The following is an 11,800-nucleotide window of genomic DNA, read 5'->3' on the forward strand; positions in this document are numbered from 1 at the left end:
CTGCAAAATGGAAAGGCCAAAACAGATGTACCAATCTTGAATCAGTTAACTATTTTGACTCCAGTTGTAGTCATGTTATTTAATGTATATCTGCTTATGTCAAGATGAGACAGTTCTACATTCTCAGGAGTTTTCATTCATGCAACAATGTTATCTACAAAGTCTTTTGAAAATAACACTTTTTCATGCTCTGCGAGATAGATGCTTATACAGGTATTATAACATGAAGGTATGTGTTTCTCTTTTCTTTTTAAAATTGTAGGCAAGATGAAGAGAGGGCTAAGATACTCCATAGACATCGTAGTGAAATGCAGGAGTTTATAGCTCACTATCCGCAGACAACACCGCCCCAGAGTCCCTTGCTTCTCTATCAACCCAACATGTACAGCATGGTACCCTTCCCCATGCAAGAAAACTTTGCTCCTCCAGGCAACTTTGCTCCTCAAGGCAACTTTGCTCCCCAAGGCATGTGGCATCCCAGTAGCAATCTTATTCCCTATAACCACTTCCAGGGAGTTCCTTTCACTCATGCGCCAGGCTCTGCATTTGGGGGATTCCGTCAGGGTACCACCAGCCCACCTACCGTACCAGGCATGTCTTCCATGGGGGTTCCTGTGCAGGGAGGGATGGTAACCTATAGACCTGTAGCTGGTGTGGAGATGCCTGGCCAAGGAGCCATGCCAGGTGCTGCACCTGCAATGACAGGTGCTCAGTATCAAGTGCCTACCACCATGCACCCCCGTTTCTCTGCCAGCAATGAGATGATCCCACAGCAGACCTATACCAATAGTCAAGGACTCAAAAGGAGTGTCAGTTACCAGTCTGTTGTTCCTCAACCCAACACTGGGTTTCAGCCAGCATTTTTCCCCAATCCCAACCAGCCAATGGGACCCCCTAATCCTGAGGCATTCATGCCAAGACCAGGAGCTGGTAATGCGTGGATGAGTTCAGCAGGAGGTGCAATGCAGATTATGGACATGAAGGACCAGCCGTCAATACAGAATGGAATCAACAGGTCTCCAGAGCAGCTCCCTCGTGGGATAGACAATGCAGGTGTAACGTTTCCTACGCAACAAGTTCATCCTTATCCATCCCATGTAAGGACCGGCTCTGGTACTGAGAAAATAGACTTCACCAAGAGAATGGTACCAATGAATAGTGAGGCAACTGAGGCGGTAACTTCAAAAGGCTACCAAGCTCAGACAGACTTGGGTCAGGTGGAAAGGAGACTGGAGGAAGCCAGGCCTGGTGGGCTAAGCCAGCCAAATTACCAAAGTGAAAATACAGAACTGCATGGGCAGATTGACAATAGGGTAGCAGTTGATCACCCGACCACAGACCCCAGGCCAGCTGATAATAATACAGATGTGATTCCTACCGACCAAACTGTGGCAGCACAGCTTCAAACACCTGCATCCCAGCAACAGCAGCAGCAACAGGCAGGCAAGCGAAAAGGCACCTTTGCTGATGACAAGTTCAAGAATCTTGCAGATTTGAGTAAGCCAACAGCGGCAAGACCTGCTTTGGATGAAAGGAAAGTTAGCCTGAATGACTTGAAGCGTGCCCAACAGCAGCAGGACTTGCATGCCAGTGCAGCAAGACCACCTTCTGGAACTACCAAAGCTGATGTTCCCAAGACATGAGGAATCGAAATGTGCACTAGAAATTGTGACATATAGTTTAAAAAACAAAAATTATACAAATTTGCAACATCTTATGGTTAAGAAACTGATACTCCACAGTAGGAAGTGTTATTTCAAATAAAAATCACTTTGCAAAAATGTTGTGATCCGCAGATTAGTGAGCAGAACTACTGCACAGTGCTTTCATATGTACACGTATGCTGCGTAGCGTGTAGAGTGGTCACAGTTAAAAAGTATTAAAGCCAACATTACGCATGTTGCATATCTAGAGTAAATGCTAAAATAATCCAAAGGAAATCTTTTTCACATAGCAGAAACTTAGTATGGTCACATAAGGTTTATCATTTTGAGTTAAAGGGGTAGCACATATGTGATTTAAAATTGAAATACATTTGTGAACAGTATGTAAATATTATGTAATAAAGAAAAAGGTGTTAAAAACACTGACTATTCTATTTACACCTGAATGCTGTGGTACATTTTCTCTTTAATACCAAATTCTGATCGTTGCTGTACTTTCTTTGCGACAAATCACCAACTCAGATGTCACAGTTTCTTTTGCATTCCCTCCAAGTGTCGAGCTTCATCAACCTGTTATAATAAATGAACTAATTGGCATGTAATGCTTATGTGTGTGAGTAGCTAATTTATCAGTAATGAATGAAATGGATTAGGATTGTAGAGAAGGAAGACTGTAGACCAGAGATATGTTAGTATAGTTGTTGATTTCATGTAAACTGCCTTATATTTTGTTTGGGATATGCTGCATTGAAGCAGCCTCATGGACAGTGAAAGAATGATGATGATGATGATGATGAAGAGAGGCAGGAGTCCAGCGAGTAAAGGTGATACAGCCTTTTACTTAAACAGGTTGCAGCTTCCTTATTATATATCACTTTACTAGGTGCTTCTGTGTTGTATGTAATCCTTATAAATGTATCTCACTCAAGTCATGCTTATTACTAACTGTATGAAGAAATGAAAGCTAAGCCTAAATATTTGTATTACCGACCCCAAGAAATGTAAATATTCTTTATGCAAGTGTCTTTGGCGTGCATCTGTTCAATAGAGTCATCGGCAGACAACGATATTATTCTAAGCCATATGTGGAATCATTTGCACAGACTAGGAGAGTGGGTTGTATGATTATCCACAAGGTGAGTGAAGATGAAATGATGAGAAGATGAGAAGTCAAATCCTGGAGATACACAGTCGAGGTCTCATGTCAGTCAGTCGGTCGGTCGTTTCTCAGTTATACCTCGTGTAAGCCCCCTAAGACACTTTAATTACCATTCCATACTCGGTCAAATTTTGGGATACTCTGATGCATTTTTATGAAGAGAAACCCTCGTGTGTAATTAATATCATGATCACTTGTTTTAAAGGTAATGCAAAGTTTTGGGAAATTTTGAAAATTGGATGGAAAGTTATTTTTTTAAATTTTGATATATTTAGATGCCCCAATGGATGTATTATAAGCACTAGACAATTTAGCCCCTAAAACACTTCTGTTTTCGAGAATTTTTAATAATCAAAATTTACCGGTGCTCCCGCTAAATTTCAAAAATTTCAAATAATGCCTAAGGCCTTTCTGTGGTAGCTGCGACCATGAAAATCTCAGAATATGCAGTTTTGATATATAATTTCCAAACGGGAATAGCAAATCGGTCGATTGTAGTCAAGAAACATTGTTTCAAAGCTAAAGTAATATCAGCCTTGAGAGGGAGCTATCCAACATAACCAGTTTATTATTTAAAATTTCATCACTTCAGACTCGATTTCAACCGCGACAATGATCATTGAATATTGTAAAATCGCAAATGCTTCCAATATGTTCATTTGAACCAAATTCATGCCCCCATACCAAAACTTTGTATTACCTTGTGTACTATGTGTCTTGTAAACCTTTTGGCTGATGTTTAGGAGTATTAGATAATTCAAGCATAGGACCTCTGACTTAAATTGAAAAGACCATGTAAATGTGTGTATCTCAACACAGGAACTGTTTGATCCTTTGTAGGAAAACTTCAGCCTTTCAACCTGAGGCAGTCTAAATGGAATAAACAAGGCAATTCTGGTAGCATATAATAAAATAAGTTGAATAGTATGTTGCATCGACTGATGACTGACTTGGAGAAGCCTTGTTATATCTACAAAAACACCACATCCATTCCACCCCTCTAAGTATAAACCAATGTATACACCAGATCAGCCTGATGTTAATTGAATGAATTCAACATGTAGAAACATTTGTACATTATGTAAATAAGCAACAATTGTATGGCCATATATATATAGTTTTGTTGTTCAGTGGGACTTCAACTTGTGTTATCAATGTTTATCATTATTGCGTCTATGAAAATTTGTATAAATGCTGCATTGTGGGCAGTGAATGAAAGAGGCGGCCATTTGCTCAGCCTTGGCTATGTGTGAAACCTTATATTCTAACATTTAGAATATCATAAAGAACATATTGACAAATACAATTCAGATGTACGTCCAGTAAATGTTAGGCATCGGTTATGTAAAAAAAAAATGCATTTTATTGAGTATGCTTAGAATTGATGACCAACTCAAAACTTGTTAATGCTTAAAATTGTTGGCTTCCATTTCTAAGAATTAAAATCACTGTTATATATTTAAGAATCACTAAGTTGTGAAAATAGTGAAAGTGTTAAATCGCTTAGTTTGTGAACTTTACTAATTGGAAAAAGAAGATCATCTTCCCGGTACTCAATTTTTTTTAAAAGTTCTCCTGTTTCGTCTCATTTTTTTGGCACCATTTCATCTTTGTTTTTGGAAAACAGGATTCACCATTTTTGCACATCAAATACATATTATATATCAATTCCTCATTAGCACTTTACGTTACCATTCTATAAATTTAATTGTATGTATTATCTGAACCTTTGAAATGTTTTATATGCTTGAAGTGCATAGTGGTCATTAGATGTTGAACTCAAAAGAAAATAACTTCCTGTAGTACTTGTTATTGCATTGGCTGTACTTGCCTTGGATCTTCTTTGCTATTCAAATCTCATTTCTTATCAATACAGATTTACTTAGTGAAACAAAAAAGAAACATACTTCTACCGATTATAATTACACAATTTTTTTATGAAGTTTCTGAGACACAGGTGTACCTCTTCTTTCTGAAATGGAGTGAAACTGTCTAACATATGGTCTTACCGTACACTTCTTACAACTTTTGTCAGAATGTGAACGAGGGGGGAATTTAAATTCATTTCATGGGTGAAAACTTATCTTGTGCAGAAAAAAAAATCACTGTTAGTATTAAGACTACTATAAGAATGTATTCAGTATTTCATTTGCATTCATTTGCATTCATTTTATTTAATGCATGAATTTTGTTGTGATACACCTTTCTCCCCTGACGCAGACATAAACATTGTTATAATCAGACAGACATGATAGGAGATATAGGTTTTTGATTTGCTCATTCATGCTACCATAGAGGAATTAAAGATAAAATGAAGGATAACTACCGGTATGGGGTGGGATTTTCATTTTATTTCCATTTTTATGTTAATAAATATTGTATGATTTTGAGTTTGGTAATTAACTGCATAATGAATGCCGGATTAAAAGAAAATGAAAAGACACAAATATATTTAAAACTTGATTTCCCTTTGTGACATTCACCTGTGCCTCGTAAATAAGCTTTTGTACACAAAGATTCATAGTTTTATGTTGGCATTGTGGCAACAGGATATTATTTGACTAATTATGAACTATCCTAACGTCGTAAGATAAGTAAGCTCCAATGCTGTCATAGGGGAGAAGTGTTCACTTTTCCTTTTTATTTTCTCGTTGCTTTCACCTAGTATTGCTGTCAGTCTAGCTGTTTTTAAAGTATTTTTGCATATACCACCTTTTTTGTTGTTGCTTATTTATGATCTAATTTGATATAGTCCTATTTACCTTCAGTGTACATCTATGTATGGGCATATAATATTTCTTCTTTTCTTCTTTTCATTGTACAAAGCACTCATGAATATAATATACAGTGATCACAAGTTTGATGAATTTTCAAGTTATATTTTCTTTTGACAATATGATAACGTATGGTCAAGTACACAGGTCTTTTTTGCTGACTTTTGAATGACTAAGAAAGTTAACATGATTATTTTGTGCAGTACTACATCCCCAGTAGATTAGGTCTCCCATCGGTTCCCACGGCGATATTATAAATAAGTAATGTTGTGGGATGTATATAATGCATTTGTATTTATCTGTTCTCATTGAAATAGACTCCAAAAACGAGTGTAGAGTAGACCCCATGGTCAAATAGCGTAACATGTCATTCTCAAACGGGATTGTCGACACTCTTTCTGATCCCAGTATTGTTTCATTCAGAACAATAGCAACTGAATTTTAATTTGGAGAAACAAAATGAATTGAACCATTAAAAAAAGATTTCTACATTCTTGTCAACAACAACAACAACAAGTTGATTAAATTGTATGTAAAAGTAAAAAGTCTTCTGCATTTCTTAACAGGATTTTCTCCGCCAGTTTCTGAATATTTCAAAATATTATGGGCATTTCTTCGTTTAATGATGATCCTTTGTTGACACATGTGGCAGGTGTATGATTCTTGAATTAACTTGTATTGGCTTCATTATTCAACTGGTGATCATTAACTCGTATATATATATATATATACAAACATACCTATTTGGTATTTGGAGTAATCAAAATTTATCATATATACATATATGAGGAGTTCAGCTCTGTTGTGTAGTTATTTAAGCAATGTAACACAATTTGATATAGAGTTAACCAAAATATTGGAACATACATCACTGTAACCCATGATATGACGGAATAAACATTATCAACTTATATTGTGTCAAGGTGTTGGAATCTAAAAAAAATTATTCTATTCTAAAATTCTATTTTTCCCAAATAAATCATTTGTTACTAATCATCTTCTTTGCTCCCAACCATCAGAAAAATGCAAGGTTATTGGCATTTTTGGAATAAAATCAAAACTATTTGAGGAGTTATATGTCACTCTAAATAAGGTTTTAATTATGTTTAAAGTCATTCTTGCACACCTGCATTGCTTATAAAAGTTTTTGTTAAAAGGATATTTGTGCGGTGGGGCCATTCGGGAGAGTTAAATCACATTTGGATATCCCTTGGATATTAGCTTCTTGCTTTATATTTGGGCAATGTCTGTCCTACACTGAACTGATCCCAAACATTATGCTTTTCTGCAACAAGATCCAAGAAGAATTTTTAAACATGGTATTAATGAGTGAAACCATACAAAAAACAGATGATGTTATATTGTGATATACTTGCCCTTGCTTTGTTTTTATTGTTCATGATTTATTATGACGTACACAGTTAACCTTGTGAAGGGGGGGGGGGGGTGATGAAAAGGTCGTATATAGTACAAAAGATTTCCTTTTTTCACCCAGAATACAAAAAATACATTAAAATGCAAAATGTAATGAAGATGTCAAGTTTGTGCAGAGATACTGTAAATAAAAAAGCATGCATCTTCCTCCAGAAGAAGAAATGAATGCACATACAGTGTATAAGGGATAATAACACCCTCCTTGATAGTTCTCCTTGGTATTGATTAATACTCTATAATAGAAATGTACGGCTTCCCCCCTTGGGTAATATTAAACCAATATTTAATGTGCTCGGTTGACTTGGTATTACAGTTTAATCAAAAAATGAGTTTAACACAAGGAACGAATGTACTAAACCTACCTAACTTTGTTTGGAAGATATCAATTTAAGTGCACAATTTACATAGGTAACGGTTACACAAATTCGTAGATATTTATAATATTTAAAAGGCATTATACAAAATAATAACTTTGTGCTGTTTATTAAATGAAAGAATGTGAATAATCAAATGTGACCCGGAAAAATTATCTGATTTAATTCTTTTTGAAAATGATTTATTTACCACTGATTGATATGTTGCAAGAAGTACTTGACTTTTATTGTAATTCTTTGTTATTATTACCACTGTGATTAAGAAGTGAGAAATTAATACCATTATTTACAATCTATCATCTGGTTTCTTGTGATTATGTGTATTTTCATATTAGTTTAATGATGGATTGGAGTGTGGCTGAGCATGAAGGCATTACATGTAGTTGCATGTTTGCACAGGACCATACTTTCCAACTCTCTCCTTTTCAGCTCTCTTCTGTTCTCTTTCTTTGTCTTCCAATTTTTGTTTAATGTTCTGCCCCGCTCCCCCTCTCTTTCTCTCTCTCTCTCTCTCTCTCTCTTTCTCCCTCTCTCCCTCCCTCCCTCTTTCTCTCCCTCTTCCTCTCCCCTCTCTCTTTCTATCTCTGTCTTTACCTGTAACCCTCATAATTTTTTTTCTGTATTCGTTTTTTTTTTCTGTTACAAAATTTGATGGCAAAATTTCACTTAAATTGTATCATAATGTGAAAGAGAATGTCATTTAAGACACTTCTGCAAAGACCCCCCCCCCCCCAACAACAAAAAATGAATATTGATAAAAGAATACATAATTTGGGTTTTCTGTTGTAAGCAGAAAACCTAAATTGTGTATTCTTTCATCAATATTCGACTCTAAACACTTGAGAGGGGGGGGGGCTGTAATGTCTAAACTGCTCTATATATATACAGCTAAAAACTAAATTATTAATACCCTTTACAACTTTTTTGATATAAGTATGTGAAAAATTCAATTGTCCCGATTTATTTTTCTTGAGAATGTGACATATTGAAGCTTACATTTAAAAGTATTTAAAGGTAATACAAAGTTTTGGTATGGGGTCATGAATTTGGTTCAAATGAACATATTGGAAGCAGATGCGATCCTACAATTTTCAATGATCGTTTTCGCGGTTGAAATCGAGTCTTAAGTTATGAAATTATAAATAATAAACTCTTTATGTTGTATAGCTCCCTCTCAAGGTCAAGATATCAATTAAGCTATAAAACAATGTTTCTTGACTAAAATCGAACGATTAGCTATTCCCGTTAGGAAATTATATATCACAACTACATATTCTGAGATTTTCATAATCGTTGCTACCATTATACGGCCGTAGGCGCTATTTGAAAGTTATCAAAATTTACCGGGAGCACCGGTAAATTTTTATATTCAATTTTTCTCGAAAGCAGAAGTGTTTTAGGGGCTAAATTTTCTAGTGCTTATAATACATCCACATGCAGGGACATCCAAATATAGTATCAAAATTGTAAAGAATCAATATTCACCCAATTTTCAAAATTTCCCGAAAATTTGTATTACCTTTAACAAAGACCGTGATTCAACCAGTCCTTTTATTCTCGAGTTACGAAAAATACAAGACATCAAATTTACAAGGGCTATAATAATTTAGTTTTTAGCTGTAGATATCAGGTGGATAGAGAGAGAGAAAGAGAGATAAAGAGAAATGCTTGGATAGGGGACAAGGGCGGGAATGGGTTGAAGGATTTTTTTTTGGGGGGGGGGGGGGGTGAGGTAAGGGATTTAAGAGAGAGAGAGAGAGACTCCATGAGATCAAATTTACCGCAATCTGCAATAATAAAATAAAGTGAAATTCATGTGTTCCTTTATATCATATCGGTTTATTACTTCTTCTTTCTTACGCCGAATTGTTTCTGTATTACATCTAAGCTAATTGGTCATCTATGATAAGTGATGATTCTAAAAGTAAAATTAGACTTGATGAACATCAAACCACCAGTTACATAATTATACTTTACTACTGTTTCCAATTAGCTCACCTTCCTGGGCCCATTACTCGGCTATAACAATCATGTAGGATACTTTCTATCAAATTCGGTTGGGAGCTATTCACAACACTCATAATTCTAAGTTATCTACAACGTAGAGGCATATAATTATCTCGTAGAGACATGTTTTTGGTAGAATGTTAAAGCCTGCCCATGTTTATCGTAGTCATAATATGAAGTAATGCTAGGAGTCCACTGGGCCGGCGCCAGTTGGCGCCAGTTTGCGCCAATGCAATTTACTGTGGCGCCTAGTGTCGCCAATAAGGTGCCTAGTGGCGTGTAGTGGCTCAAACTGCCTCCCAACTGGCTCGTGGTGGCCCGTAACGGCACCAAATTTTAATGTGGCGGCAAGAAAATTTCAAAATGTTTGAAATTTTCGTCGCGCCACTTGCATCGAGCAATCAGCGCCAAGTGTCCGCCAAGTGGCACCAAATGGCGCGAACATATCGCCCTTTGGCGCAAACAATCCGCCTATTGGAATCCACTGGAATGTAATGGCGCGCGCCAAGTTGCGCCAATGAGATTTCGCGCCACATGGCGCCACTTGGCGCCAAGGGGCACCTTGTTTGCTCCACTACGCGAGCCAAACGGCACCCGATAGGTGACTACTTCGCGCCAAATGCTACCTGATTGCCCGCCATTCGGCGCCACTTGCCGCCTATAACCCGGGCGGCATCGCAGGACTTTCTCACAGTGATGGCGGCAGTTCTCCAAGCTCTAGGGATGAGGTTGTGCTGGGCATCCTCCTGGTTCAACATGCGGACGTCCAGTGCCTGATAGTGCTTCCTGATGAGGTTGTGCAGCATGACGGCAGCTTCAATGAGCATGTGGACTATGTCTGGTTCCTGTCTCATCTGGCCAAGGAAGCACTGGAACCGCAGAGCCAGAATACCAAAGGCATTTTCAACCACACGCCTTGCCCTGGACAGCCTGTAGTTGAAACCCTTCTGCTGTTAGTCCATGTTACGACGGCCATAGGGCTTCATCATGTCCGTCCTCATGGCGAAGGCATCGTCTCCCACGAAGAAGTACGGCATAGGGTGCTCTTCATCATCATGGGGGAAGAGGAGCTGGATCTGGGATGCCTAAAGTGCCAGCTTCAATGCACTCCTTCAGTTCACGTCTGTTGTTGTAGATCTGGGCATCAGACTGATGGCCAACCCCACCCACATCGATCCACAGGAACTGGTACTTTGAATCTACCAGAGCCATCAGGACAACCGAGAAGATCTGCTTGTAGTTGAAGTAAAGGCTGCCTGATTTGTTGGGCTTCTGGAGACGGATGTGCTTTCCATCATATAGGCTCCCAGACAGTGAGGAAGATTCCATCTGGCTTCAAAATCACCTGCAACCTCAAGCCAGCCTTCATTGGTTGTGGGACAAACTTCTGGATGGTTTCCTTGCCCACTCGGAAGTTGTAAGACAGCTCGGCATAGGTGGCCCCAGTGGCGAGATGGCGCAGGAAGACGGACAACTTGAGACCAGGGGAATGGCCTTCCTGATGTGGGTGTCCTTCTTCTGCAAGTGGGGTGTAAGCCTGACCAACAGGTCATCAAACATCTCTGGGGACACCCTGGTGTAGTTTTTGAACTTCCTCCTGTCATTCTCACTCAGCTCTTCCATCAAAGTGTGGTACTGTCCACGTTCGGCCCTCAACTGTGGGTGGAGCATGGGTCTAAACCACCAGTTGTGCTTCCTTTTCTTCTTAGGAGGCTCTTCTTCTTCAGGATTGGCCAGCATAAGTTGATAGGCAGTGGCCACCTCAGCATCTCTCATCATCTTCTGATGGAGCAGCATCATCACTCCAACATTATCAAAAGCCTCAGACATATCAAAATTGTAAATATTTAATAGAGATGTTGTTCATACAGCAGCTGAGGAGGGTCTGAACCGGGTAGCCAATGGCCGGTATTTATTTAGTCGGCAAGTAGCGCAAAGCGGCGGCAAGTTCAAACCAATTTGGCGACCTTTGGCACAAACTAATCACCAAGTGGCGCAAAGTAGCCGTCTATTGGCGCGAATGGCGCCAACAGGGTGAATTTTGGAATCAAATGGCCGTGTAATGGCGCAAACTGGCGCGAACTGGCGCAACATTTTGGAGCAAGCCGGGTGGCATTTGGCGCACGCCATATGGCACCCAGTTTATTCCACTTGGCGACACATGCCGAGCGGACATTAATTCGGCGCCACAGCGAGCCACTACGCGCCAATCACATAATCTTTGGCGCGAACTGGCACCAACTGGCGCCGGCCCAGTGGACTCCTAGCATAACATAATACAAAGCTCCTTCGAAGATTACACATTGAGCATATATACCAATATACAAAGCAAACCACCTATGTTCAAATCGCTTAATGTATAATCAGTCAAAATTAATACCCTTCTTC

General features: G+C 38.7%; 1 protein-coding gene across 4 annotated transcripts in view; it reads left to right on the forward strand.

Moving 5' to 3' along the window:
* The window catches only part of LOC754534 (serine/threonine-protein kinase WNK2), a 93,565-nt gene extending 90,586 nt beyond the window's left edge, over positions 1-2,979 (forward strand). For all 4 annotated transcript variants that reach the window (XM_030972869.1, XM_030972868.1, XM_030972870.1 and 1 more), the window contains one exon: positions 263-2,979. In XM_030972869.1, coding sequence (XP_030828729.1) covers positions 263-1,643 — 1,381 coding nt within the window. In that variant the 3' untranslated portion in view covers positions 1,644-2,979. The remainder of the gene's footprint in view (positions 1-262) is intronic.
* Positions 2,980-11,800: the final 8,821 nt, after the last annotated feature.

The sequence above is a fragment of the Strongylocentrotus purpuratus genome, unplaced genomic scaffold (genome assembly GCF_000002235.5).
Source record: "Strongylocentrotus purpuratus isolate Spur 01 unplaced genomic scaffold, Spur_5.0 spur5_scaffold_6, whole genome shotgun sequence".
NCBI lineage: Eukaryota > Metazoa > Echinodermata > Echinoidea > Camarodonta > Strongylocentrotidae > Strongylocentrotus > Strongylocentrotus purpuratus.